General features: G+C 47.4%; 1 protein-coding gene across 1 annotated transcript in view; it reads left to right on the top strand.

The window, feature by feature from the left end:
* The window catches only part of ANKRD44 (ankyrin repeat domain 44), a 259,546-nt gene that overhangs the window by 210,566 nt on the left and 21,972 nt on the right, over positions 1-27,008 (top strand). The window contains exons 17-18 of the mRNA XM_080669556.1: positions 14,876-14,947; positions 23,464-23,665. Of these exons, the coding sequence (XP_080525682.1) occupies positions 14,876-14,947; positions 23,464-23,665 (274 nt within the window). The remainder of the gene's footprint in view (positions 1-14,875; positions 14,948-23,463; positions 23,666-27,008) is intronic.

The raw sequence follows: 27,008 nt of genomic DNA, 5'->3' as shown, positions 1-27,008 counted from the left end.
GAGAACCCCTTTCTTCAGTTGTGGGCGATCAGGCCAGCAGGGGAGGGCAGTTGGGAGGGAACAGGCCTGCAAGGGAGGGCAGTTGTGGGCAATCAGGCCAGCAGGGGAGGGCAGTTGGGAGGGACCAGGCCTGCAAGGGAGGGCAGTAGTGGGCAATCAGGCCAGCAGGGGAGGGTAGTGGTTCGTGTTAAATAGCAAACCCTGGAGTGACTCACGTGGTTCCTCTGAGCCCGATGTGTGTATTTCCCAAGACCAGTCAGGCTGAATTTTAAAAGCTGAGTAGACAGATGCCATAGTATTTTACGTTCGCTCACATTTGCAGAGGAGTGCGTTTTGGTTAATCATCTTAAAATCGCAATTTAGATACTTTCGTTACCAACTGGAGATAAATGTTTAAAGAACATTTTAGTCGTCTCCTAGAGACAGTTATTCATAGATGGCCATAAATACTTTTCTTTTTTTTTTAAAGAAAGGCTAACTTTTCATTAATTTCTTTCTTGCAAGTTGAAATTAGTTTTTATTAAACCAGGGGTAAAGACCAGGTGTTGTTTGTGTGTGTGTGTGTTTGTTGTAGTGGAAACTTGAATCAATTTATATTTTATTTCACTGATGAAGGATGAGCACAATAAAGCTTTGAAAAGTTGTAACAGGACGCGATTCGTTTTAGAACAGCCGCTTCTTGCGGTTAACAGACTTCCCAGGCCTGCACACCTCTGCCGCGGCCCGAAGGAGCAGCTGGGGGTAGCCAGGGAGCCGCCTTTAGTGAAGGAGGGACAAGGGCCCTGCTCCCTGTGGGGGCCAGTAACCAGCTCCTGGGAGAGTAACTGCATTGAGGAGCCGGAGCCTTGCAAATAAAAAATCGGAGCAGGGGGTGGGGGTGGGGGGGTGAGGGGGTGAATAGTGTTGGACATGCTAAACTGACGCAGCATAGTGCATCTTCAAGCACCATACCTCAAGTGACCCCCCACATTTATTTAAATTACCAAAAAGATGCTGCCAATTTTAAATCAAAAGCCTTCATAGTCTACTTTTTTGTAATTTATCATCAGGATATCAACATGAATATTCATAAAGATTCGATGTTATTGATATTAACAGCTATGAACACAAACGTTGATAGCTGTTAATATCAATAATAATAATAACACCCAGAAGGGGATAACCTGAAAGTTCAAAAATAGGGGAGCAAGTCAAATTCTTGAGACATTATTGCACCGATATATCGGAATGCTGTGTGGTCATTAAAGTGATATTGCAAAGAATATTCAGTGTCTGAAAAATATTCACTATCTCTAAAGCACAAAAAGAAAAGTTATAGTATAATATATAATCATGATTTATGTGTGCCTGTGCACTATTTGCCTAGAAGGGCACATGCTAAAATGGTAACTAGTTATCGCTGGCTGTCCCCATTATGGATTAGAGCCCATGTTATTTTCTTCCTTTTTGCCTTTAAAGAGCACTTTACAATTATTTCATCTTTTTTAAAAAATTGCTGCATTGCCCTAGCTGGTTTGGCTCAGTGGATAGAGGATCGGCCTGTGGACTGAGGGGTCCCGGGTTCGATTCTGGTCAGGGGCACACGCCTGGGGTATGGGCTCGATCCCCAGTAGGGGGCGTGCAGGAGGCAGCCAAGCAATGATTCTCTCATCATTGATATTTCTCTCTCTCCCTCTCCCTTCCTCTCGGAAATCAATAAAAATATATTTTAAAAAATTGCGGCATTAAAGCAAATTTATTGAACAACTTCTCTGGGCCAGATACAGTCCTAGTCAGGCAGTATGTTACATAAAACGTGCGTTCCTGAATGCATCTTATTTAAAAGTCAAGGTGGAAAAAGTTGTCAAAACTTAAAATTCATTGGAAAGGAAAGTTAAGCCCCTCAGAGGGACCGGTCGTGTTGGGAGAGCGAGCTTCCGAGCCTGTCTTTAGGCCGTGGAGACATAACACGCACCTGATCTCCCACCTCCTCTCCCTTCCTCTCCCTGACGGGGCTCTGAGGCTGCCGGCCAGGGACAGGGTCAGAGGCGGAATTCAACACAATGCTGGGGCGACGAGCTCAGAATCACGGAGGAGGGCTTAGACGGCAGGAACCTGACCTCATTGTTGCAGCAGAGAAAGCACAGCTGTCCCACTGCTTCCTGCAGCCGAGGAAGGACAGTGGAATGAAGATAGAATCGTCAGCATGTAGAAAGGGTAAAGGGCCTGGCCGGCGTGGCTCAGTGGTTGAGCGTTGACCTATGAACCAGGAGGTCAGGGTTCAATGCCCGGTCAGGGCACATGCCCGGGTTGCAGGCTCAGTCCCCAGTGGGGGGCATGTAGGAGGCAGCCAATCAATGATGCTCTCTCATTGATGTTTCTATCTCTCCTTCTTCCTTCCTCTCTGAAATTTATATATATATATATATATATATATATATATATATTTTTTTTTTTTTTTTTTTTTCTTCTTTAAAGAAAGGGTGAAAGGAGGAGGGCTTGTCGCTCAGCAGGGGAAAGAGAGGTGGGTGTGAAAGCGACAGGCCAGCTGTGTGGCCCCCTGACTGATTCCTGGTGCCCGAGTGGAAACGCTCAGGAGAAAAAGAAAGCAGAAGAAAAGTCCACATTGCGATTTCAGCTGTGCAACTATTTGGGAAATTATCTAAACCTTGGATACATTTTTTGGCATTTTAATGAAGTCCACCATTAATATTTAATTTCAATAACGTTGAGTTAGTCTTTCGAGCCCAGCGCTCTCCCTGAGCACTAACTTGGAAATTTTTGTTCCAACCTGTTTCAGCAAAGACATGCTGAAATGAAGCTATATTTAACTTTTTTTTTTTTTTTTTGCTTAGACATAAAACTTCTTTTCATGGCCTTTCTTACAGCCTAGCTAGGAAGGTGTTTACACGGGTCACAGGTGGACGGCTTACTTGCCTGCTGTGAAGCAGGGGAGACCTCAGTGTGCGTGGAGATGTCTGGGTGCTTACCAGCATCATGTCACTTTTCAGGCATCTACTTCCAAACGGATCCTCATGAGTGAGGGCAGAGCAACCCCGAGCGTGTACCCAGACCAGGAATCGACCTGTGACCTCCTGGTTCATAGGTCAACGCTCAACCACTAAATCATGCAGGCCGGGCCAGATCTGCATTTAAATTAGATTTCCCCATGGTTTTTAGAGAGTGTGTGAAAAGTATTTTTACGCGTGACCCTTTTTGAATAAAGCCTTGTTGAAACCAGAGCAAGGTCATTCTGATAGCTAATTGGGAGCGACAAGGAAAACTTGACAAGAACATAGATTTCTGTTCAGTTGCGCTTCTGAGTGACAGAGTTGAGCAACATTTTAAGGTTTTCTTTTCTGAACAGGAATGAGGCACTAGGCCCGTGGTTGGCAAACTGAGGCTCGCGAGCCACATGCGGCTCTTTGGCCCCTTGAGTGTGGCTCTTCCACAAAATTCCACGGCCTGGGTGAGTCTATTTTGAAGAAGTGGCGTTAGAAGAAGTTTAAGTTTAAAAAATGTGGCTCTCCAAAGAAATTTCAATCGTTGTACTGTTGATATTTGGCTCTGTTGATGAATGAGTTTGCCGACCACTGGCCTAGGCTAAGTGCCTGGGTAATATGAAATTTAATTTTAGTCCAGTTTCACCTGTCTTCTTTTTCTTCTTCTTCTTCTCCTTTTTTTTTTTTTTAAATATATTTTATTGATATTTTTACAGAGAGGAAGGGAGAGGGTTAGAGAGCCAGAAACATTGATGAGAGAGAAACATCAATCAGCTGCCTCCTGCACACCTCCCACCGGGGATGTGCCCGCAACCAAGGTACATGCCCTTGACCGGAATCGAACCCGGGACTCTTCAGTCCGCAGGCCGACGCTCTATCCACTGAGCCAAACCGGTTTCGGCTCTTCTTCTTCTTTTTTAAAATAATTTTTTATGTATTTCAAAGAGGAAGGGAGAGGGAGAGAGAGAGAGAGAGAGAGAAACATCAGTGATGAGAGAGAATCATGGATCGGCGGCCTCCTGCACGCCCCACACTGGGAATCGAGCCTGCAACCCAGGCATGTGCCCTGAATGGAATGGCACTGTGACCTCCTGGTTCCTAGGTCAAGGCTCCACCACTGACCTACACCAGCCGAGGCTCACCTGTCTCCTTAAACCCTTTATGACGCTACCAGCCAGCCGGGAGGCCCGTCACCGGGAGAACTCCAGAACCTTCGTGAAATGTTTTATTAAATCAAATACCCCGCCTGCCTCTCGCACCTTCTGTTCAACGAGCTAATTAACAGCCAGAAAGAAAAGACAAACAACAGATGGGGAAGGAGGCAGGGACCCCCCCCAAGCTGCTGGCCGAGGCTCTGAGCCCTGGGAGCGAGCGGCTGCGTGTGCGTCCTGGCGGGCAAGTCCCCAGCGCCACGCTCTCCTCTCCGTGGTGGACACTTGGCTGGAGGCGGCCTGGCTGCTGCCGCCCGCAGAACACGGCTGACGGGGAGGATTGCCGGGCCTGTGAAAACAAAGGGAGGATCGGTGCTCAGGGCCCGCCTTTCAAACTAACTGGAACCCATGAGTTATCCGCGGGCTCTCAGGGCTTGGGGCACAAATTACATTGTGTGTGTGTGGGGGGGGGGGGGCGGGGGCGGGGGGCGGGTGCCTGCGTTAGTTACATATGGGCCCCGGAGGCTGGGAAGTATTATCGTCCTCGTTCACCTTTTTATTTGTTTGTTTGATGGCTTGTTTGGAAGTGCGAGGGCTACGGGGAGGGCTGTGGGGTAGGAGGATGGCTTTGGAAGAAACTGGGGTGCAGTCCTGTGGGCAGTGTGCTCCCTTCTCCCAAAGACGTGAGGAAGGGTGCCTACTTCCTGTTCAGTGACAGGAACGGGACCAGACCCAGGCGTCTGCCTGGGTGGGCAGGTGGCCAGACACCGCAGAGACAGCGAATCCAGGAGGCCAGGCCTGCCACAATGCCACCTGCACACGGTTAGGGAGAGGCAGGCCCATCAGGGGAGAGTGTGACTAAGGGGGGGTCTAACCGTGGAAGGACCCTTAGGAGAAACCAGTTTTTAAATTCTCTCTCTCTCTCTCTCTCTCTCTCTCTCTCTCTCTCTCTCTCACACACACACACACACACACACACACACACACACAGAAAGCAGGCTCTGGAGTATCATCGTTGCATCACATTATTTTGTATTGTTTTATCTTTTAAAAATGTGAACCCATTTTTCCATTTCCTGGAAAAATAACTAAACTAGTGTCAATAAAATAACTGGCATGACAGTCGTCTTACCCAAATGAAAACGTGGTTTAATGAAATGCAATGTTATGAGCTTGGCAAGAAACAGTTCTTTGAATTACCTTACTTAGCGCGGATGAAATGACTGCGCTCTTGCTTTCGGTCGTAAACGATCTGTGCTTTGTGGCGTGTTCCATGGTCTGCTGAGTGAGGTTTATTTCTGAAGCAGGTGAGATGGCGGCGGGGGGCGGGGTCTGCCTCTGGGGCTGTAGGTGACCTGAGATGGGGGTCCTGTAGGCGTCTGGCTGGGGCGAGGTTCCCTTCAGTTCTGCGAGGGAGTCCACACAGGGAGGGAGGCCAGGAAGGGAGAGGAGATGGCCCACCCACTGGGCGACCCTGAAGGTGTGGATGAGCTCGAACGCTCAGGCAAAGCTCCTCTCTTAGGATGGAAGCCAGCAGAAGAGCAGCTGGTACCTGGCAGCTCCTGCAGGTTCCTGGGAGAAGAGTGAGCAAGTGCCGTCGGTATTCGACCCGTGTGCGGCGTTCTTGGCCATTGCCGCGGTTCCCTGCATGAAGGAGGGGCGCTTGGGGAAGGAGGGGCGTCTGGGATTCCTCGGTCTCAGAGCCTGAGAAGAGTTCAATGGAAACACAGTGGGATTGATTTCCTAATCTGGGGACAGCACAGCTCTGTGCCCGATGTCTGCACAAGTCCCTTTGCAAGGAGAGGAAGCACCTTTTCAAGGTCTCAGTGTCCCCCAAAGAGCCAGCTGTGGGACAGCAGTGAGGGGCGGAGACCGGGCTGGGCATTCCCAAAGGGTTTGTAAGACCTTCAAGGGCTTTGCATTAATGGGAGCTGATGGGTGATGTCCAAGGACATACTTCTCAGGAAATTTAAACAAGACTCATGCAGAGAGGAGGGACGTGGGTTAAAGATCGTTTTACGTAAGGATGGGCTTCATGATATGCTCAACTTTATTGTTCACGGAGCATTTGAGGAACAGAGCGTGTGTGGGCACTTTAATGAAGTAACATGCAAATGAAATTGCTAGGCTAGATGCAAAACTGGTTAATATCCGAAAGGGCAATGAGCTATAACCTCTGGACTTCTCTTTTCTGCCCCACAGACATAATGTGGATCTCTCCTGGGCACAGAGCTACAAGTTAACATGTGAATTCATAGAGACTAAGTCCTGAATTAACATTATACTAAAAAATTAATCCTTGGGTGCAGTTATCCAAACAATGCCTCTGTGTGATTTTTTTAGGACACAGAATTATCCTTGTTGCCTCATTTACAAGTTTTACATCATTTTCCTTAAAATAGGGAATCCATAAATGTCAAGTGTTTGTGGATTTTTGTTTGATACTTACCCGCTGGATATTTACCCCTTTTGCTCTTTTTTCTAAACTTACGTTACCCATGTATGGTAATGGTTGATTAACACAGACCTTTTGCTTCTGTCTTCTTCTCCTCTGCCCCTTCACACACACACACCGATCACCACAACCCTCACACACACCCCATGATCACCACCACTACACGCGTGCACGCACGCACACACACACACACACACACACACACACACACTGCAGGGAACCAAAGAGAAAAACAATAAGAGAGCATCAGGGGACTGTTCCCCTGATAGAATACACCAATATATTGAACTCATTGCTAATACAGAGGGAGAACTGAACTCTTGAATTGCTCTGCAAAATTCAGGCGGTAAAGAGGTGTGGTCAAGTGTAATTCCTTCACTGTGAATATCCAGGGAACAGCGGAAGGTGTCTGCTGTTGAACTGAAATTCCCTGGCAGCCGCGGTTGCCAGACCCAGAAGGACCTGAGGCGCTCACAGTCACATCCTCGTGGATCTATTCCGGGTCCCCAAGGCATGCTTTGCTGGTGTCGGCGTACGCTGTGTATCTGGACTTTGCTGATGGCGACAGCCTGTTTGTGTTCCCTCAGAGGCTGGCACTGGGGCCTTGTCAGCTAGCTCTCTCTGTTATCTGTCTCCAAGACATGAACACGCCTCTGCTGGTTCAACCAGCACACACAGGAGTGAAGCCACATCTCCACTGTCGGTTTCAGCTTCCTCCACCCTTGTGTTTTCAGGAACCATGGTGCCTTAACCCCCAAGATAGGGACTTACTTCTTCTGAGTTGATCTTACGATCCCTCCTCATCCGGATTGCCTGGCGCGAGATGAACAGGATCATGGCAATCTGCTATTTCAGAAACAGACAGCCTGGCTTTTTGTCCTGGACTGAGTTAGGTCATTACAACCAGAAAATGTGTTTGGAATTCTTGTACTAGTGTCTCTCCTTCTTCGTATTATTGGTCCATCCGTCAGATTAAAATTTAGTTTGCTGTTCGTCTTCTTGAGTACCTCTGACGGAGGAGCGGAGGGTCCCCTCACGAGGCGCTGTAGGACTCAACAGTAAACGGACGTGGTTAGGAGAGACACGGATCCGAGAGCATTTTTCAGTTACAAGACTGTGTTCTCTGAAAAGGTCCGCTTTCTGTGTTTGCTTTGCTGCTTGGTTTTTTCAATGTCGCAATGAATATGTTTTCAGATTGTTGTAAAGGGAACAGTCCAACCAGAATATAAGCTACTGGTAATGCTCTGGAGGGTTCTGCGCTCTCAAAACAGGTAGCAGTTGTGTTACCACTCTGTAATTCCACGACGGCTCTCACTTAGCAGATTTAAATTACGTTCAGCAAACTTTTATTGAGTGCACACTACGTGGTATAGGTAGACCCTGTCTATAAGGAATTTGGAGTTTAATGGCCATGAAGAAACACACTCAGCCAACAGCAGCACTGGCCAGCATGGTACTGTTGCCTTAATAAAGGTATGCTGGTCAAGGTCTTGAAAACATCGACCCCTTACATTCTGGCTGGGTACCATGGAGAAGGTAGCTAAATGGACCTTGGAAATCATCTGTCCCAACCCTCCACTTTTAAAGATAAAGGTATCGCCCTAGCTGGTTTGGTTCAGTGGATAGAGCATCGACCTGTGGACTGAAAGGTCTCAGGTTCGATTCCGGTCAAGGCCACATGCCTGGGTTGCGGGCCCAGTCCCAGTAGGGGGCATGCAGGAGGCAGCCAGTCAATGATTCTCTCTCATCATTGATGTTTCCATCTTTCTCTCTCCCTCTCCCTTTCTCCCTGAAATCAATAAAAATATATTTAAAAATAAATAAATAAAGATAAATGTATCTGCTCCTTTACTAGAGTAATCTATATTTGTTGTAGAAAGTTTAGAATATGTAGAAAGGTGGAAACAAGAAATCAAACACCAAAGCCTACTACCCCAAAATAATCATTATTAACCTTTTGATATATTTCCTTCCAGTCTCTTCACATGTTTTATTTTTCACATATGTAAGATAACATTAAATATGTAATTGTGTCCATTGATTTCCCCCACATACAATATGATGGAAATGAATAACTCTTGGTAAATATATTTTAATTTAAATAACATTCCATTATTGGATCAACCATAATTTAGGCATTCTTCTACTATTTAGGTTGTTTTACACTATTTTACTAGTAAATGCTTTAGGCTTGAAAGTTTCTCAGGATAGAATCTCTGAAGTAGGTTTATAGGTCAATGTATATGAACATTAAAAAAATACTTTTATTGATATTTTAGAGAGAGGGGAAGGGAGAGGGAGAACCATCGATTGGCTGCCTCCTGCACACCCCCTGCTGGGGATCGAGCCTGAAACTCGTGCATGTGCCCTGAGGGGAACTGAACCGGCAACCTTTTGGTGCATAGGATGAGGCCCAACCAACTGAGCCACACCGGCCAGGGCTGACGTATATGAGCGTCAGGCTCTCGCGAGATCGTTTTTACACACTCTGCATTTTACAGCTTGCATTCGGCTTGTCTTCCCAGCAGGCTTCATTCGCCTTCCTCACACAGACCGCAGGCTCCCCTGCCTTTTAATTGGCAAGGAAATTGCTGGGACCTGAGGACACTCTGGAAGGCGGAGATAAGCAGAGCAATCAACACCAGCTCCCAGGAGGAGATGGAAACTCAGTCTTCCCGGGAGTGCCCTCCTGAATCCCTGTTATCTCCTTTTAGAGTTGCATGGCCCGTGATTTGCACAAGCAGAGAGAGGTCATGGTTCCTTACCTTTAGAATTGTGGGGGGAGGCAGAAATTAGATTAGGTTCAGACATTTCTAGAACCACTGAGTTTCTGGCAATTCCTGTTAATAGCAATTTCAAGCAAGACAGCTTCTTCTAATAGCTGTGAACGGATGTGAGCAGAATTAGACGCACCCGCAGATAGTCACCACTGACTGCTGAGGCCCTCGGAGAAGGCCGGGGTCCCCTGAGGTCCCAGTGTGGCCTGGGACATCCTAGCAATCCTGGGGCTGAAAGGCCGGTGGGACCCCCTGAGCTCTATCCCAGTCCCTGCATGGAGCGTAGTGACACAGGCTGGGTGGTCTGAGCCGTCTGTAGGCCCCACTCCCTCCCTCTGGACTGAGCTGAGCCAGGTCTCAGTGCGGTTGACGCAGGCATGGCCTTGAGGTTGCCCACATAGCGTTTCGTTCTCAAGCACAGACTCGTGGAATGTGAGGCAGACTTTCTCACAGAGGTGCCAGCTCTGTGGGGGCCTTGGCCTGCTCCCAACTCGAACAGACTTGAAGACGTACACACATCCTTCTAGTCGGCACTGCTGGAAGAGAAGTAAATCCATTTAAAAACGTATTTTTATTCATTTCAGAGAGGAAGGGAGAGGGAGAGAGAGAGAGAAACATCAATGATGAGAGAGAATCATGGATCGGTTGCCTCCTGCACGCCCCACACTGGGGATCGAGCCCGCAACCCAGGCATGTGCCCTAATCAGGAATTCAACCGTAACCTCCTGGTTCCTAGGTCAACACTCAACCACAGAGCCACGCCGACCAGGCAATGAATCCATTCTTAAACGGTTCCTCAGAGCACCTTCTTCACACGGTGCCCGGGGGACTTTGGGTTGGTTTTCTAGTTCCTGCTCCCCCTCCCCACTTGGGTGTCAGAGTCTGACATAACCAACGAGGAGAGACTCCCTCACAGACCAGCTGGCTACATGCTTCTGTTCTTACTGGCAGAGCGGTGCTTGCTTTCTGCTTTCCTAAATGGCACATAGGAAAACTGGTCTAAATCAGCTTTAAGTCCCTTGGGTTCCCTGCATTTTTCTTGCTGTGTTTTCGAATAGGCATAATCTCTACTATTTGGAAAGCTTGGGTTCCTAGTTCAAGTGCAATATTTATGTTTCCTCACAGTTTTGGACAAGATTACTGTTTTGGGGTTTTTTTTAAAACCCAGTGGCCATTGGATTACCATTGAGTTTATATTTATCCTTGATTTTGTTATCACAGATTCTTTTTGTAGAGAAAGCCTTAAACGTGGCCTTCTATTACCTTTGCTGCTTTTATTTTCCTAATTTTTTTTCACTTGTTAATCCTCACCCGAGGATATTTTTTCATTGGCTTTTAGAGAGAGTGGAAGGGAAGGGGAGAGACACAGAGAGAGAAACATCGATGTGAGAGAGACACATTGATTGGTTGCCTCCCACAGGAACCCAAACCAAGGCCCGGGATCGTGCCCTGGACCTGAATCAAACCTGAGACCCTTCGGTCTGCAGGCTGGCGCTCTGTCCACTGAGACAAACTGACTAGAGTACTTTTGCTGCTTTTAAGTCTAAGACCTTGAGATGTTCTCTGTGAGAGCCCACGAACCCTGTAGGAACACCCTCCAGATTCAGAAAACGCCCTGTAAATTGTTATAGTCTCAAATGCAATCATTTTCTCAGGCCCCAGAATTATAGAGCATCCCAGCTCCCCCTCCACGGTGCCCTCCACAGGCGCTGCACCAGAGAGTTCACGTTTCACAAATAAGACCGTTAAGAGGTCTGCTTGCTCTCACCCTCGCTGCTTTCTCCCAGTGGCCATGTCAGGGGCCCGTCATTACCTGTCAGTGGGGGGCTGGAAATGGCTTTAATCCCAGCCCTTCCGGTGTTTCCCCTAAGAATGCCAGGTGGTAGGAGGCGGGCGTGCAGGAGAGGTGGAGCAGGCAGCGCTACACTCTGCATACCAGCTTCATCAGTGCTGGGTCACTTGAGAACAGGAGCAGAGCTGGGGTTGGGGAGATGACAAGGAGGAAGACGAAGCAGCCCAGATAAAGGCTTTATGGAAGCAGCCATTTGAACTGATGGTTTACCAGCCGTGGGCAAACTATGGCCCGCGGGCCGGATCCGGCCCGTTCGGCTGTTCTATCCGGCCCGCGGAGCCGAAAGAGCAGAGGGTTCTCTTGCTCTCCCCTCCGCTCCTTTACTTTGAATTTATATTAGTTCACACAAACACTCCATCCATGCTTTTGTTCCGGCCCTCCGGTCCAGTTTAAGAACCCATTGTGGCCCTCGAGTCAAAAAGTTTGCCCACCCCTGGTTTAGGCAGAGGGCCACGTTGATCCTTGAAATGAGTGCACATTCTTTATTGTGCCGGTAGCAGCCTGTGATGCCACGCTGGCGGCACACATTGGGGTTGTCCATTATGCCCCCTGGACTATACATTTCCTGTGGTCGGGGACCATTTTAGAACTGATAATGTCAGAGCCTAGCAGAGTGCTCAGTAGGTAATGACTGAATGAATGAGTAAAGGCCGAATACACATGCCACCTTTCACTTCAGCGGCCATGTATGTCCTCTGCACAGGGATTCTCGGCAAATATCGGGTGAGTGATTGCCATGGAACATCACGTGCTTTTTGTATGATCCAAGTATGTGTGTGGAAAGTCATGCCCCATAACCAGTCTTCCGGGGACATGCCCGAGGGGAGGCTATTGTCTCTTCATCGTGGGGCTGAGAAGGTGGAAATGGTTCTGTGTTCCTCTGATTACACGTTCATTCCAGGACCGGATCAGGAGTTGGGCCGCACGGTCAATTCCAGGAAGTCTTGCAGGTGATAATGTTGCAAAACAAAGCAAAAGAACAGCTGTTTTCTAGCCTTTGCAAGCCGTTAAAGCTACTTTCATTTCCACCGTGGGAGGCAGATTGGTTTTAAGGTTATTTGCTTTGAAGTTAAAATTAAATTTATTCTCATTATGCCAACATACCTTAGATTGTTTAAGTTTATTCTGTTCTCCCACGAATAAAAGCAAACATAAAATGTCTCTGAGGTCCGCCATTTCTATTTGTGTTGTATTATTTGCGATACTGAAATGGTGTGCTTTCAGATGGTATGTTTTACACTGTTATTTGATCTACCAAAGAATCCAAACATTTTTTTCCCCACGTGCAGCGACTGGAGAAGAATTCTGGATGATCTGGGCATCTGTGGACATCATTTGTTAAATGAAAAGGAAGGTTAACAGCTTTTTTCCAAATAGAAAGAGCTTTAGTGTTTTTCTGATTATGAAAATGGCACAGTCGCTGCGAAAAGAAGTCAGGAAAAGTAAAAAGAAAGTAAAAACCCACCCTAACCGGTATGGCTCAGTGGATAGAGCATCAGCCTGTGGACTCAAGGGTCCCAGGTTCGATTCCAATCAAGGGCATGTACCTTGGTTGCGGGCACATCTCCAGTGGGGAGTGTGTAGGAGGCAGCTGATGGATGTTTCTCTCTCATCAATGTTTCTAACTCTCTATCCCTCTCCCTTCCTCTCTGTAAAAAATCAATAAAATACATATTTTTTTTAAAAAAAGAAAGTAAAAACACTCTATAATCCCGCGTTCAGGTTACTGTGCTATTCATTGTAGGGTACGTATGTCTCGGCTTTGTCTCTGCATATGTAGTGATGCCAATACAATTTTTAAAAAATTGAAAATGGTATCATTCCACAGATATGGCTTTAAAATGTGTCCCCCCCCCTCCCACCTGTCCCCCCAACAACTTAGAGCTTTTCAGGGAGAAAAACGGGGAACGTGAATTTTAGGAAGTTTTGCTTTCCAGTGTATTGACTGGTCTAATCTCCCCTTCGCACCCCCATTAGCACAACTTCTATAACAATCTGCATTACCCTTTGATCAGTCAGGATTCCGTCGAAGGACACAGAAACCATGCTGGCTATTTTGAGCAGAACCCTCCCTACCCCCCATCCCAGGTCTTTACGACCCTATGGCCCATGTCCATGGGCTATGCATATATGTTATGATATTTGTCTTTCTCAGAATAAATTTCTTTATCCATGCATCATTGTAATGATTTATTGGGAATTAGTTCCTAGGCTCAAAGGATGCACAGATGCCCAGAAATGTCTTGACACTTTGTTTTGCCACCCAGACTCCCTGAGAATGTCTTCTTCCTGATGCCCAGGTCACGCCCTGGTCACACCATCCTTTCCGTTCCGTGAACTCACCGTGTTCGCCCCCACTTGGTGCATTTGCACCGACTCCTCCCGCCTCCCAGACACTCTCCTGCCACACCTTCACGTGCTGTACTTCTTCTTTTCATCCAGGTCTCCCTTTAACTGAGCCCTCCTGGGAGGGGCCTTGCCTGGCCACCAGCTGTAAAGTAACTTCCCGGTCACGCGATCTCATCACACTGTTGTATTTTGATTATAGCATGTATTCATGCCAGATACCTTTCATTTGTGAATTTGCCTGTCTGCTTTCCTTCTCTGCACTGGAAGCTCCATGGCAACAGGAGCTTCGTGTCTTTTGCAACCCTTTCTCCAGTAAATATGTGTTTGATGATGGAGTAAACTAGTCATTGCAATTTTCTCGTTGTTACCGTCTGGTGGGTGAAGCGTGGGCTTCACAGGAATGACCTTTCCGGGCTGGTGAGGCTGAGCATCTTTGGAAGCAGGAAGCCTTTCTGGCATAGCAAACGCTGAGATGATCTAGAGCAGTGGTTCCCAATGTGGGGCACACACCCACAGAGGGGCAATTTGATTTTTAAGGGGGGCAATTCAAGAAAGAGTTATTAACCGTGAATTTTTGGCATTTCTTATGGTCCTAGGGGCCTTTATACTGTAGCCTATATAATGAAAGGCTAACATGCAAATTGTCCCCTCAACAAAGAGTTCGACTAGGGGGCTGGGCTGGCCGACCAACTGCCCGCGGCCCCTCCCCCTGGCCAACCTGGCCCAATCGGCTCCTACCAGGGTGGGCTGGCTAGACCCCACCCGTGCATGAATTTGTGCACCGTGCCTCTAGTATAAATATATATTGTGACATATTTTATGCATTTCAGTTCTCTATTACATGTTTTGAAATTTTGTTTGCTTTTTTTCATATCACTTATTATTATTATTTTTTTAAACAATTCCTTAGTGATTTCTTCCTCAGTACTTCACCTGTCCTTTCATTCTTTTATTTTTCTCTTTCATGGATGCCATGTTCTTTGGAAGCTTGTTTAGACCAAGTTAATGGCCTTTTAGGAGTTCACTTTTTGAAAAATAAGAATTATTTGTCAGAGGGGCGTAGGCATCAGGATCTTAGAGATGCTTTTAGGTGGGACATGGCCACAGAAAGGTCGGGAACACTGTTCTAGAGGTTGAAACCTCAGCGTCTTTGACTGGACGCGCTCTATCGGGTTTCTCGCATTGCGGATAAGTCGCACAATGTCTTCAGTTCCTGGCACCTTCCTCACTTGTGCGCCCACTGGTACTCATGAAGTAGGACGCCCTTTGCGGACCCCACTGACGTCTGTCGTTTTCCTTCCTCTCCACAGCTTCTGGAAAGAACCAACGGCGGTTTTGAAGAATCAGATCCGGGTGCTACCAAGAGTCCGCTCCACTTGGCTGTAAGTGAGATCCTGTGGGCAACTTCGCTTGTTACAGGAAGAACCGAAGCGTTCCTAAAACTAGGCTGCTCTTACAATGACAGCACAGTCTGCAGAAATAGCTAACAGTGAAAACGGTGCCCGGTAAAGGCTCAGGCACCTCCGTTGACACCACCTCACCACCCTCAGCCACACCCACCAACACACCCACTGACATACGCACACACACTCTGAATCCAGTGAAATCGGGTTAAAATGTGCATACGTCTTTGTTCCTGGAGATGGACTGGGAATGGAAAAGGTGGATGGGTAGGGGGATGCTTACATGTAAAAAATTCACAGCAGTTGGCTTTTAGGATCGGTTGCTCTAAAGGTTGCTCTCTGAAACCTCTGCCCAACCATCGGCTGTGCCTGGGGAAGTTACCCCAACGCTGAGGGTTCCCAGACAGCACTAGCCGCCCCCGAAAGGCCTGTTGGAAAGGGTACCTCAGATGGAATCCTGATGCCCCTTGAGAGTGGGGTTGAGTGTACCGCCACACCTCCTTCTAATCTGAGAAGAGACTTCTCAGCTTCTAGAAATTCTATCATCTCTCATTCATTTTTTAAAAAGGGATTGTTGCAGGGGTCCTCAAACTTTTTAAACAGGGGGCCAGCTCACTGTCCCTCAGACCGTTGGAGGGCCGGACTATAGTTTAAAAAAAAAAAAACTATGAACAAATTCCTATGCGCACTGCGGGCCCGGGACGCGTCGGCTGCTAAGCAGGACAGGCAGTGGCACCCGGCGGGCCGGATCCATGTCCTCGGCGGGCCGCATGTGGCCCGCGGGCCGTAGTTTGAGGACGCCTGGTTAGTGCTTATTGTGTGCCCGGTGCTCTGCTAAGCTCTATGGGTTTCCAGTCCTGGAATGACAGGGGGGGCTTTGGGAATCCTGTAGCTGGCCGGGCGAGGAAGTGCATGCAGCGAGGAGGCCCCAGCCGCCAGGCTCCTCATTAGCCGCTCACCTGAACCTGGTTTCCCCACCTGTAACTTAAAAGGGGTGAGTTCGTGAAGGGTCCCCAAACCCTTTCCAATGTGCTAATTAATTTGTTGTAAGATCTTGGCTAAGTATCTAACCTCTTGTGCCTCAGTTTCTCCACCCACCACGTGTGGAGAACAGCAGTACCTCTATCCCAGGGCCGTTGGGGGAATGACATGAGCTGACACGTAAAGCCGTGAGACGGCGCCTGGCGCCTGTGCACAATCAGCAGTGTCATCCTCCCCACGATTCACATGATGTCAGTCTTCCATTGACACGTGCTGACTGTGTCTGTAGTAAGCACTGTCCCAGGAGCTGGCGCTGTTGCCGTAAGCAGAGCCCGGGCTCTGTCCTGGCAGTTTCCAGTCCAGGAGACACAGGCAAGTGGCTGCGTGGCAGGACGGAGGGGAGAGGTGCTGCGTGTGCCACACAGATCGGCGAGACGGGGGCGGAGGCGGCCGGGGCGCCGTTCCCTAGCGCAGAACCTCCCTCCTGCCCGGACACCGGGGGAGGTGGCTGGCTGGCACCTGAGTGTTCTAGGCAGAAGTGCAAAGGCGAGAGCAGGCTTGGCAAGTTACCGGAAGAGCCAGGAAGCCCCTGTGGCAGGGAGAGCTGGCGCGTGGGAGGGGATGAGGCCTGGCAGGTTGCCGCGGGGCGGGGAGCCGTGCAGGTCACAGAGGGCCTCGTGCTCCTGTAAGAACTGTGACCTTCCTCTGAGCAACGTAGGAAGCCCTTTGGAGAAGTCTGAGGAGACAGATGAAGTGGTATTATTACTTTTGTTCTAAAAGTGTGTGGAGTGTACACTGTAAAAGAGCAAAAGCAGACGGTAGACAGGCTGGGACGAGGATGCCCTTGGCTGTGGTGATAGCAGCGGGTTAGTCCTAAAACATTTCAGTCGTGCCCTCGGAATGCAGACCCTTTAAAAATATATTATGTGCTCTGCCCTGGCTGGGTTGGCTCAATGGATAGATCGTCGGCCTGCGGACCGGAGGGTCCCAGGTTCGATTCCGGTTGAGGGCGCATGCCCGGGTGGGGAGCGTGCAGGAAGCAGCCGATCAAGGATCCTCTCTCATCATTGATGTTTCTCTCTCTCCCTCTCCCTTCCCCTCTGAAATCAATAAAATATTAAAAAGAATAATAAAAACAAATAAGAACATATTATTTACCTCAAGGACTCCCCAAGGATGCCACCAGCCTGTCCAGGGGCCTCTGTAGCAATTCACTGGATAAAACCCCAGGGCGGCCCTGACCGGTGTGGCTCAGTGGATAGAGCGTCGGCCTGCGGACTGAAGGGTCCCAGGTTCGATTCGGGTCAAGGGCATGTACCTTGGTTGCGGGCACATCCCCAGTAGGGAGTGTGCAGGAGGCAGCTGATCGATGTTTCTCTTTCATCGATGTTTCTGACTCTCTATCCCTCTCCCTTCCTCTCTGTAAAAAATCAATAAAATATATTAAAAAAACAAAAAAACACCCAGGACGATCGTTTCTTAGGTGGAAGCAGATGCCCTCCAACCTGCCGGCCACAGGACACCTGACCCACTGGTTACCGTCTCCTGCCTGAATGATTCAAGCCTCCAGGGTGAGGGGCCAGGGGTTTCACAGGCCTTTCAACCACTTGAAAACATTAAGTCAGGAAGCAGGGCTGTGCGAATGAGGGCTCCGCTGCCCACATGTCCAGATGGACCCATTGTGGCGCGGGTTCTGTGAGGACCCCAACTTCCTTCTCCTCGGTGGCCTCAGTTCCAGTCAAAAAAGTTCAAAGAAATTAACCACGTTCTCAAAATCTGTGTTACCTATCGAGATCTAAGGAATTTCGTGAAACAGACTTAAAACGTTTGTTCCCTGCAGCAAAGACTTACGCTGGGTTGTCTATTGAATGCCAGCATACTACGTGCTTTTTTGAACCAGTGTGTTTGCTCTTTTGTGAGTTGCATCCTCCTTTGGTTATTTCAGAAATTACTTGTGGAATTACCTACTGACCACCCGGAGGAAGACGGTGTAGAAAGGAAAACAGGACAGTTTTCATTGTGTGCTGCTGACTACCGAGTCTCTTTCAGAGAGCTTAAAGCTTTGTTGTACACGCTTTCCATAGACCCCAAAAGCCATATAGTTGTCTCAAGACTGAATCATGCATTAACCATCAAAGAGAACTCCCTAGGGTTGAGCTATGAAGTGTGAAGACAGATGAACGTTCTGGTCTAATCCCAGTTACCTTTATTATTCCCCCCTCATTGCCTTTGAGGTTCAGTACATCCCTGTGTCTCTTCAGTTCTGTATTATAATGCATATGCATGCTAAAATTCAGGAGCTGGAAACGAGGCCAGCGATTTCCAAGCTATGGCTCACACATACTAATTACTAGAATTCGGCAGCACACCAAAAAAATGTATTTTGGGCCTATGTATTTGTTACGGCCTAACAACAACAACAAAAAATAGGTATGCATTTGATTCATCCACACTGGATGGCTCTTGTTGCGTTAACTGTTGTCGTTTTTTATTTGACAATCTAAGGGAAAAGAGGTCAGTGCCCCTGACTAAGCAGTCAGGTACTACACGTTTTAAACATTCTTGCAGCGCACCGGTTGAAAATCGCTGAACTAGACTGAAGGCAAAAACCAGGATTCTGTGGGTAAACCCGGACTTTCAACCATCCTGTCTTGAAGGGACGTTTCAAGCACCTGGTATAGAAGAGAGTAATGGGATAGAATTCTGAAGCTTTTCTAACTACCAGCAGGGTTCGCTCCGTTTTGTTTAGACATTAAGCCTCTTTAGCTTGGACACGTGTTAGTGGATTTAGTTGTTGCTGTGAGGTTTAAAGGGCCTCTTAGAGAAGGTGAGTTCCTAAGTCAGCTCCCAGCTTATGCGCCTGCGATGCCTCCACGCCGGCTGCCTTCCTGAGTCGGTCTCTCTCTCGGCCGTGTGTCTTCTCTATTAAATCTGAACGTGTCCGCTGTCATGCTTTATAGATACGCATGTGCTTATGTGCTTTGTACGTCGCCGGATCTATTTTCTTAGGCTGTCATGGTGACAGACATGAAAAAGTTTGCTGTTTTTGTCGCAGTAGTAATGGGCCCAGAAGGATCGCTATTTGCAAATGGCAACCAGAACCTGCTGTTACCCATGTGGAGTCCTTTCCCCTGGTGTGAAGTCAGGATGTCCACATGAGTCGAATCAGTTGCTGCCATTACAATTTAAATATTTTTATTGATTTCAGAGAGAGGGAGGGAGAGAGAGAGAAACATCAATGATGAGAGAAAATCTCTGCTCAGCTGCCTCCTGCAGGCCCCACACTGGGGATCAAGCCCCCAACCCAGGCCCGTGCCCTGACCAGGAATCTAACCGTGACCCCCTAGTTCACAGGTTGACGCTCAACCACTGAGCCACGTAGTTGACTGGGCTCTGCCGTTACAATTTATTATTTATTTTAATTTAAATTCTTTACTGTTTAAAGTATTACATAAGTCTCCTTCCCCCCCCCCATTGACCTCTCCCTGGCCGCCCCCACCCCCCAGCACGTGCCCTCACCTCTCTCCCCCTGTCTGTGTCCATTGGTTTTGCTCATATGCATGCATACAAGTCCTTCAGTTGATCTCTTACCCCCTCACCCATTACAACGTAAAGTGAGAGGAAATGTTATGCAAAGTCAATTTTCAAATAAGCCACAGACTCCAGCCCTGGGTGAGACGGTGGGTTTTATACCCTGATGTCGATGCTCCTGCCACCACAGCCACTCAAAGTCCCCCCCGGCCTGAGTCGATGGTGGCTGAGACTAGGCGATGGGTACGTGGGAATCCGTCCCATGAGCCTGTCTTCTTGGCATAGGTTGGAAATGTCCTAGAATAAAAAGTTGGAGAAACAAAGCCATTGGCCTTGGAGCGCCCGTTCCATGGCAGCTCATGCCAGGGCCCCAGCCGGGGCTCGGGGTCCGTGTGCTCTGCGTCCCGGTTCCACGTGCAAGGCCGTGTGACCACGGGCGGCCTGGCCCATGTCTCTGCCCTTCGGTGACCTCGTGGATAAAGTGGGGATCACAACAGCATTCAGACCATGGGTGGCCGTGATACTTACATGAGGTGCTACATGCCCAGTGCCGCCTGGCTCAGGGCACAGGCTCCGTCCAAGTGTCGCTTCAGAGTTTAGTTTAGGCTGGAGGCTGGGAGCCTCTGCAGGTACGGTTTTTTTTGTTTGTTTTTTGTTTTTTGTTTTTTTTTCAAATTTTTATTAAGGTATTATATGTGTACATATCTTACCATTACCCCCCCACTCCTATACATGCCCTCACCCCTCACCCCCCAATGTTATGCATCCGTTGGTTACTCTTATATGCATGCATACAAGTCCTTCGGTTGATCTCTTATTTCCCCCACCTCTCCCTAACCTTACCGCTGTAATTAGACACTCTGTTTGGTGCTTTACTGCCTCTGTATCTATCTTTTGGTTCATCAGTTTATAATGTTTTTCATTATCCCCAAATGAGTGAGATCATGTGGTATTTTTCTTTCATTGACTGGCTTATTTCACTTAGCATAATGTTCTCTAATTCCATCCAGGTGCCTACAAATGGTAGTAATTCCTTCTTTTTTATGGCAGCATAGTATTCCATTGTGTAGATGTACCATAGTTTTCTGATCCAGTCATCTGCTGACGGGCACCTAGGCTGTCTCCAAATCTTAGCTATGGTAAATTGGGCTGCTATGAACACATGGAACTCCCATTTGACCCAGTAATCCCACTTTTAGGAATATATCCTAAGAAACCAGAAACACCAATCAGAAAGGATATATGCACCCCTATGTTCATTGCAGTTACGGTTTGCATAGCAAAGCCGGGTCCTAAAGGTGGGGCAGGGATTCAGTTCTCCGTCTCAAGAAAGGCCGCGTGCAGTGTAGGAGCGACGGCTTGAACGTTCCCCAGCGCAAACCTTACTTCATCACTCGTCCGAGGCACTTCCCTCCACGCCAGACCCTCCGGGGAAGGGTGCAGTTTCTGATATGATGCTTGTAATCAGCTCTCCGCGCTGGTACACGTAGAGACAAAAGAATTTTGTCTGAAAGTCACTTCAGTGGAATTACTGGGGGAAAATGATAAGACGTTGCCTAAAAGCATAGATTTTCGTGGTCTCAGATTCGGGGTTTCAAATCCTGACTCTGTCATGTACTAGCTAGGTGCTGTTGGATGAGTCAGTGAACGTTGCTGCTTTCGTTTTTGTTTTTTCATCTATAAAAAGGATGCTTGCAACAATTAAATGAGAGGCTATAGCTGGAGTGCTCAGCACAGCGCCTTCCATAGTGCTATTTAAAAAATGTACTCCGCCCTGGCTGGTTGGGTTCATTGGATAGAGCGTCGGCCTGTGGACTGAGGGGTCCTGGGTTTGATTCCGGTCAGGGTCACGTGCCTGGGTTGCGGGCTTGATCCCCAGTTGGGGGCATGCAGGAGGCAGCCAATCGATGATTCTCTCTCATTAGTGATTATTTCTCCCTCTTCCTTTCTCTCTGAAATCAATAAAAATAATATATATATATATATATATATGCATATATATATATATATTCCTACTTGGAGGAAACAATTCAAATAATTTTTTAAAAGATAAGGTAGAAAATGTCCATATGTTCATTACTTTACTTTTCATTTCTAAAAGTTCACAGTTTCTCTCCTAATCTTCTAAAATTTGCTGTAACTATAGAAGTATACAGTATAAAGACATGTATATATCTGGATATATTTGCTTTTTTGTATAAATGAGGTCATGATCTATGCAGTGTTTGCAACCTAGTATTTTTTTTTTATTTGATAGGTTTTGTCATATTGCTCTCCACAAATGTCACACCAATCTATATTCCCACCAACAGAGCATAAGATTGCTTTTTTCACCGCTCTTAACCAATACAGGACACGACCAAACTTAATCATTGGCCATCTGGTAGTTAAAAAATAGTACCATACAATATACATTTCTTTTCCTAGGTTCACTGACCTGTTCTATTTCTTTTTACGTGAGCTGCCTCCTTATGCCCTTGGCACATTTTCTAGTTTTTAAAAATGGTTTGTAAGAGCTCTTTTTATATTAAGGAAATGAACCTTTTTCTGTGCTGAGCCCTTTTTCAAACACATGGGGCCTGAGTCATGGCTGCAGCGGAAACATGAAGGTGCCGGAGACAACAGAGGGGACTTTGGCTGAAGACTCGGAGGACTGGCCTTTCCTCCATCTCTTTCACCTCCCTGCCCCTCCCTGTCCCTGCTCTCCGGATTCTCCCACTTTTTCTTTTTCTTTCTTAATAGATCTCTATTGATTTCAGAGAGGAAGGGAGAGGGAAAGAGAGATAGAAACATCAATGATGAGAGAGAATCATTGATTGGCTGCCTCCTGCACGTCCCCCACTGGGGATCAAGCCCGCAACCCAGGCATGTGCCCTTGACCGGAATCAAACCTGGGACCCTTCGGTCCGCAGGCTGACGCCCTATCCACTGAGCCAAACCGGCGAGGGCTACGCCTTTTCTTTTCTTTAGTTCAATGTCCTTTCTCTGGTGTGTACATAGATGTTTTTTACCCCATAGACTTAATAAAAATCAGCTTTCAGACTTTGGTTTTTTAGCATAAAGCCTCTTCCTCTTAACATAGCGTAGGACCTCATACTAAGTCAGAACTTGGTGCTGCTACACAGGACGTTTTTCCACACTGTTGTCTATGTTTTCATTATAGTCCATGGAGGAAGTAAAGTTTTCATTATAGTCCGTGGAGGAAGTAAAGTTTTCATTATAGTCCATGGAGGAAGTAAAGTTTTCATTATAGTCCATGGAGGAAGTAAAGTTTTCATTATAATCCATGGAGGAAGTAAAGTTTTCATTATAGTCCGTGGAGGAAGTAAAGGGGGGCGGGGGAAGCATCGACGGTGTACACGGTGTGATGCAAAGCCTGTGCGATTTGATCTCTTTTTTTTATCCTCCCTGCGAGGCACCTTTTATTGCTCTCCTTTTATAGAAACAAACTAAGTGAAATTAAGAAACTCACCCAGGGTCACATGGCTAGAAAGGAAAATATTCAACCGCAACAAGGTCTGTACGCCTCTGTTGAATTATGAAGACACGTGTATTTGACAACCTTTTGCTCCAGGTTTAACAGGATAATCTCCTGGGGGTGGGTGGGGAGTTCTGATCATGTCAGTATGTTTAGCCTGACCTGGCAGATATATGAATATATTAATTTATTCAGCTGCTGGCTTGTATTGGGTGAGTAGATCGATAGATACAAATACATGAATCCATTCATACATTCGGTGCCTCTGGGGCACATCATTTGACAAAAGAGAAAGGACACAGAGGAATTCATACACAGCCGTGCGTTTCACGCATTTTGATTTTTCAATCTAACTCTTTGGTTTCTGGTGTTTTCCTTTCTCCTGAGCGTCTGCTGACGTGCTCCTTGGGTGGCCTCTGTCTGTGACCTTGGAGGCCTCGCCCCTCCCTGGGGAGCCGGGGGGTCCGAGGCGAGCGAGCACTGAGTCACTGGCTCCCCCTTGCAGGCCTACAACGGGCACCACCAGGCCCTGGAGGTGCTCCTGCAGTCCCTGGTGGACCTGGACATCCGGGACGAGAAGGGCCGCACCGCTCTGGACCTGGCTGCCTTCAGGGGCCACACGGAGTGCGTGGAAGCGCTGATCAACCAGGGCGCGTCCATCTTCGTGAAAGACGATGTAACCAGAAGGACCCCACTTCACGCCTCAGGTGGGTCTCGCGCAGAGAATGGTTAGCGTGTTTGCGGCCGACTCATACGTTGAGTGAAAGGTTGGCAGCATCTTCTTTCACCCCAATTTTTAAAAACATTTTCTTCCTGCATCAGGTTTGCCTACACTCTTCCAAAACCCTGGGCTTCCCATCCACGTTGAGGTGATCGGTGTTCTCTGGCCAGATGGGCTCTGGCGTCTCCTTTAAAGATTTATTTTTTTTTTAGAGCAGTTTTAGGTTCACAGCAAAATTGAGAGGAAGGTACAGAGATTTCCCATGCATCTTTTGCCCCCCCCCCCCCCCAATGCATAGCCTCTCCCATTATCAACGTCCCACGAGAGTGGTACATATATTACAATTGACGAACCTACATCGACACTTCTTCCCCATCCCAAGTCCATAGTGTACATTGGGGTTCACTCTTGCTGTTGGGAATCCTATGAATTTGGCCAAATGGAGAATGATATGTGTGCATTATTACAGCATCGTACAGAAGACAATACTGTGAATCCAGCTGCTCCATCTGGTCTTAAAAATCCTCTCTGCTCCATCTGGTCTTAACTCAAAGGAGAGTTCAGAGCCTTTGGCCAGTAGTCATCACAGGACTTTCTGAAAAAGGGCAAGGCCTAATGTGACCTTCAGATAAGTTACATAGGACAAAGTCACACGGCATTTTAAAGTGGGAAACTCATGACTTTTCAGGGCGATTTCGTAAGAGGAGTCACCAGACAGCGGACTAATCAGCGCACCATTCTGCCAGCCTAAATGATGCCTCTGAGCTTTTGCTCTGATTCTTGGTGCATCGGGTGTAAAAAGAGACTCTTAAACAGTGCATGTAGATATCACAAAGGAAGTAATCGTCTTTTCTGGGATTCTTCTCTAATACACATAAAATCAAACTGTATCAGGACCCTGCTAGATGTACACACAGATATAAAGTGATGGGGAGAACCTGTAGCTCAGTGAAGGCATACATTCCTTTGGGGTCAGGGACTCAATGATATCTGCCTTTGATCAGGATCGTAAATATTGTCTTATGATGAGAAGTAACTGTCTTATCCCATTAAATGAGTGTATTGAGGAAGCAAAGAGAGAAGATGGTTTTCCAGAAGATGTCATGATCTTGTTACTTGGGAAAATTTTCTCAGAATGTTAGACTTTGTAGAAATATTTCCACCTACAACCCTGAATTTCCAAACCACTGAAGAAGAACAATATGGAGATAGGAAAAAACCAAACAAACATGGCTGTTGCCTAATTACCTGGTAACAATTATTCCTGGAAGAAAACTTTAGTCATGAGATCAGGAGTGGTTGGTTAAATTGCAAGTTCTTATTTTTTTTAATATGTTTTATAGAGAGGAAGGGAGAGAGATAGAGAGGTAGAAACATCAATGAGAGAGAAACATCAATCAGCTGCCTCCTGCACACCCCCTACTGGGGATGTGCCCGCAACCAAGGTACATGCCCTTGACCCGAATCAAACCTGGGACCCTTCAGTCCACAGGCCGATGCTCTATCCACTGAGCCAAACCGGTTAGGGCCAAATTCTTTTTTTTTTTTTTTAAATATATTTTTATTGATTTTTTAACAGAGAGGAAGGGAGAAGGATAGAGAGTTAGAAACATCGATGAGAGAGAAACATCGATCAGCTGCCTCCTGCACACCCCCTACTGGGGATGTGCCTGCAACCAAGGTACATGCCCTTGGCCGGAATTGAACCTGGGACCCTTGAGTCCGCAGGCCGACGCTCTATCCACTGAGCCAAACCGGTTAGGGCTAGGGTCAAATTCTTATTTTTTATCCACATTTAGTCTTTTTGGTAATGTTGTAAAGCATTACCAAGTTTGATATTCTAGACATCCTTGGTATTACTCTAAAGTTCAGATTTAGTTCTTTTAAAATATTGGTTGCCTACTGTGAAGGCAAGCACCCTGCCTTAGTTACCAGGGACTTCCTGACAACGACAAAGGGCCTGTTTTCATTGTGGAGAATCGCTCTTGTAAACAGTGAACCATGGAAGATAATCATGGTCACTCATGTGCCACTGCATAGGTTATGGTCCAATGGAGCCCCCTCGTGGTCAAGCCGATTCACTCCTTTTGGATTTCCCCCACGTCATTCACTGGATAACACAGGCTGTCATTCCACTCTGTTCTCCACAAAATGTCTGCAGTGTGCAAGCTTTAGCCCGTGCTTTCCCAATCTGCTTATCCTGAATCTTTTCCAACTCATTTGAAAGGCCAACTTTTTTGTTATTGTTGTTTCAAACCCTGGGAGTACTGAGCAGCAGGAGCCAGAATGGATATCAGAGGTCTGGGCACAGCTAGTTGCAATGACAGTTGCAGTCTTTGAGCAGCATGAAAAGTGGCTGTCACTCACAGGGTGGCGGAGGTGGGGCCAGTCTAAGACAAAGCTGGACGTGGCCCCGCACAGCCAAGGAGATGTTAGCCACTGGGGAAATGTCGAGTGTGGGGTGCCAACAAGGATTCCAGGTTGGCTGCACTTTTCCATGAAGGGGGCCTTGTGCTTACCTGAGGGGCTATTAGCTCAGTTCAAAAAGCTGTAGTACCCTCCTCGCCGCCTCCCCCCCCCAAAAAAAACAACAACAACAACACAGTACTGTGGGTATTGGTTTGCTCTGCAACACACTGGCTCAGTGATAGGAACTTAGATGATTTCCCCCTCTTTCTGTTTAGCCAAAAGTCAAATATCCTTGGAACTGTGATGGTTATGAGCCCGTGAAGGATGTCAGGTTGATGAAGAAGGAGGCATCAGTCACACTCCCCTGACCCTCCCTCTGCGTTGGGGACCCATTGCCTTAGCACTTAGCTGCCAGTCCTCTGCTGATCCTTCCCTTTTAAGCATACAGTAAACTGCTCGCCTACAGGCGGTACCAGTGGTAACAGGTTGAATGCACTATTTAAAACAAAACAACCCAACGGCAAGCACAATACGCCTGTGTTCCAGGCCCCGGGTTTCCTCCCGAGATACAGAAACGTATCTGAGAATGAGCTGACGGCAGCGGTCTACAGAATGTGGGCGTTATTCCTGTGGCTCAGCGGAGTGGGGTCGATGAATGTGAGCTCATTCTAATATGTATTGTCCCTGAAAAAAACCTGTCGTTGTTAAATTAGCATTCTCTCCTGACTGGCATCTGATAAAAGGACGGTAAAATGCAGCTCTTCCAAGAGCCCTCATTAACCTAATGTCGCTGCATCTCCATCTCTTCCCTTCTCTCCCCCCATCCACATGGAGGCAAACGCAGTGCATGCTACAGTGTTCTCACTGTTCAGAGGGGAGAAGGTCATGATTGAAAATGTACACATTGCTTGTCCTCAGCC

Source organism: Plecotus auritus (assembly GCF_963455305.1).
Source record: "Plecotus auritus genome assembly, chromosome: 5".
Taxonomy (NCBI): Eukaryota; Metazoa; Chordata; class Mammalia; order Chiroptera; family Vespertilionidae; genus Plecotus; species Plecotus auritus.
The sequence above is the reverse complement of the archived record's forward strand: the minus strand, read 5'-3'. Positions and strand labels throughout refer to the sequence as shown.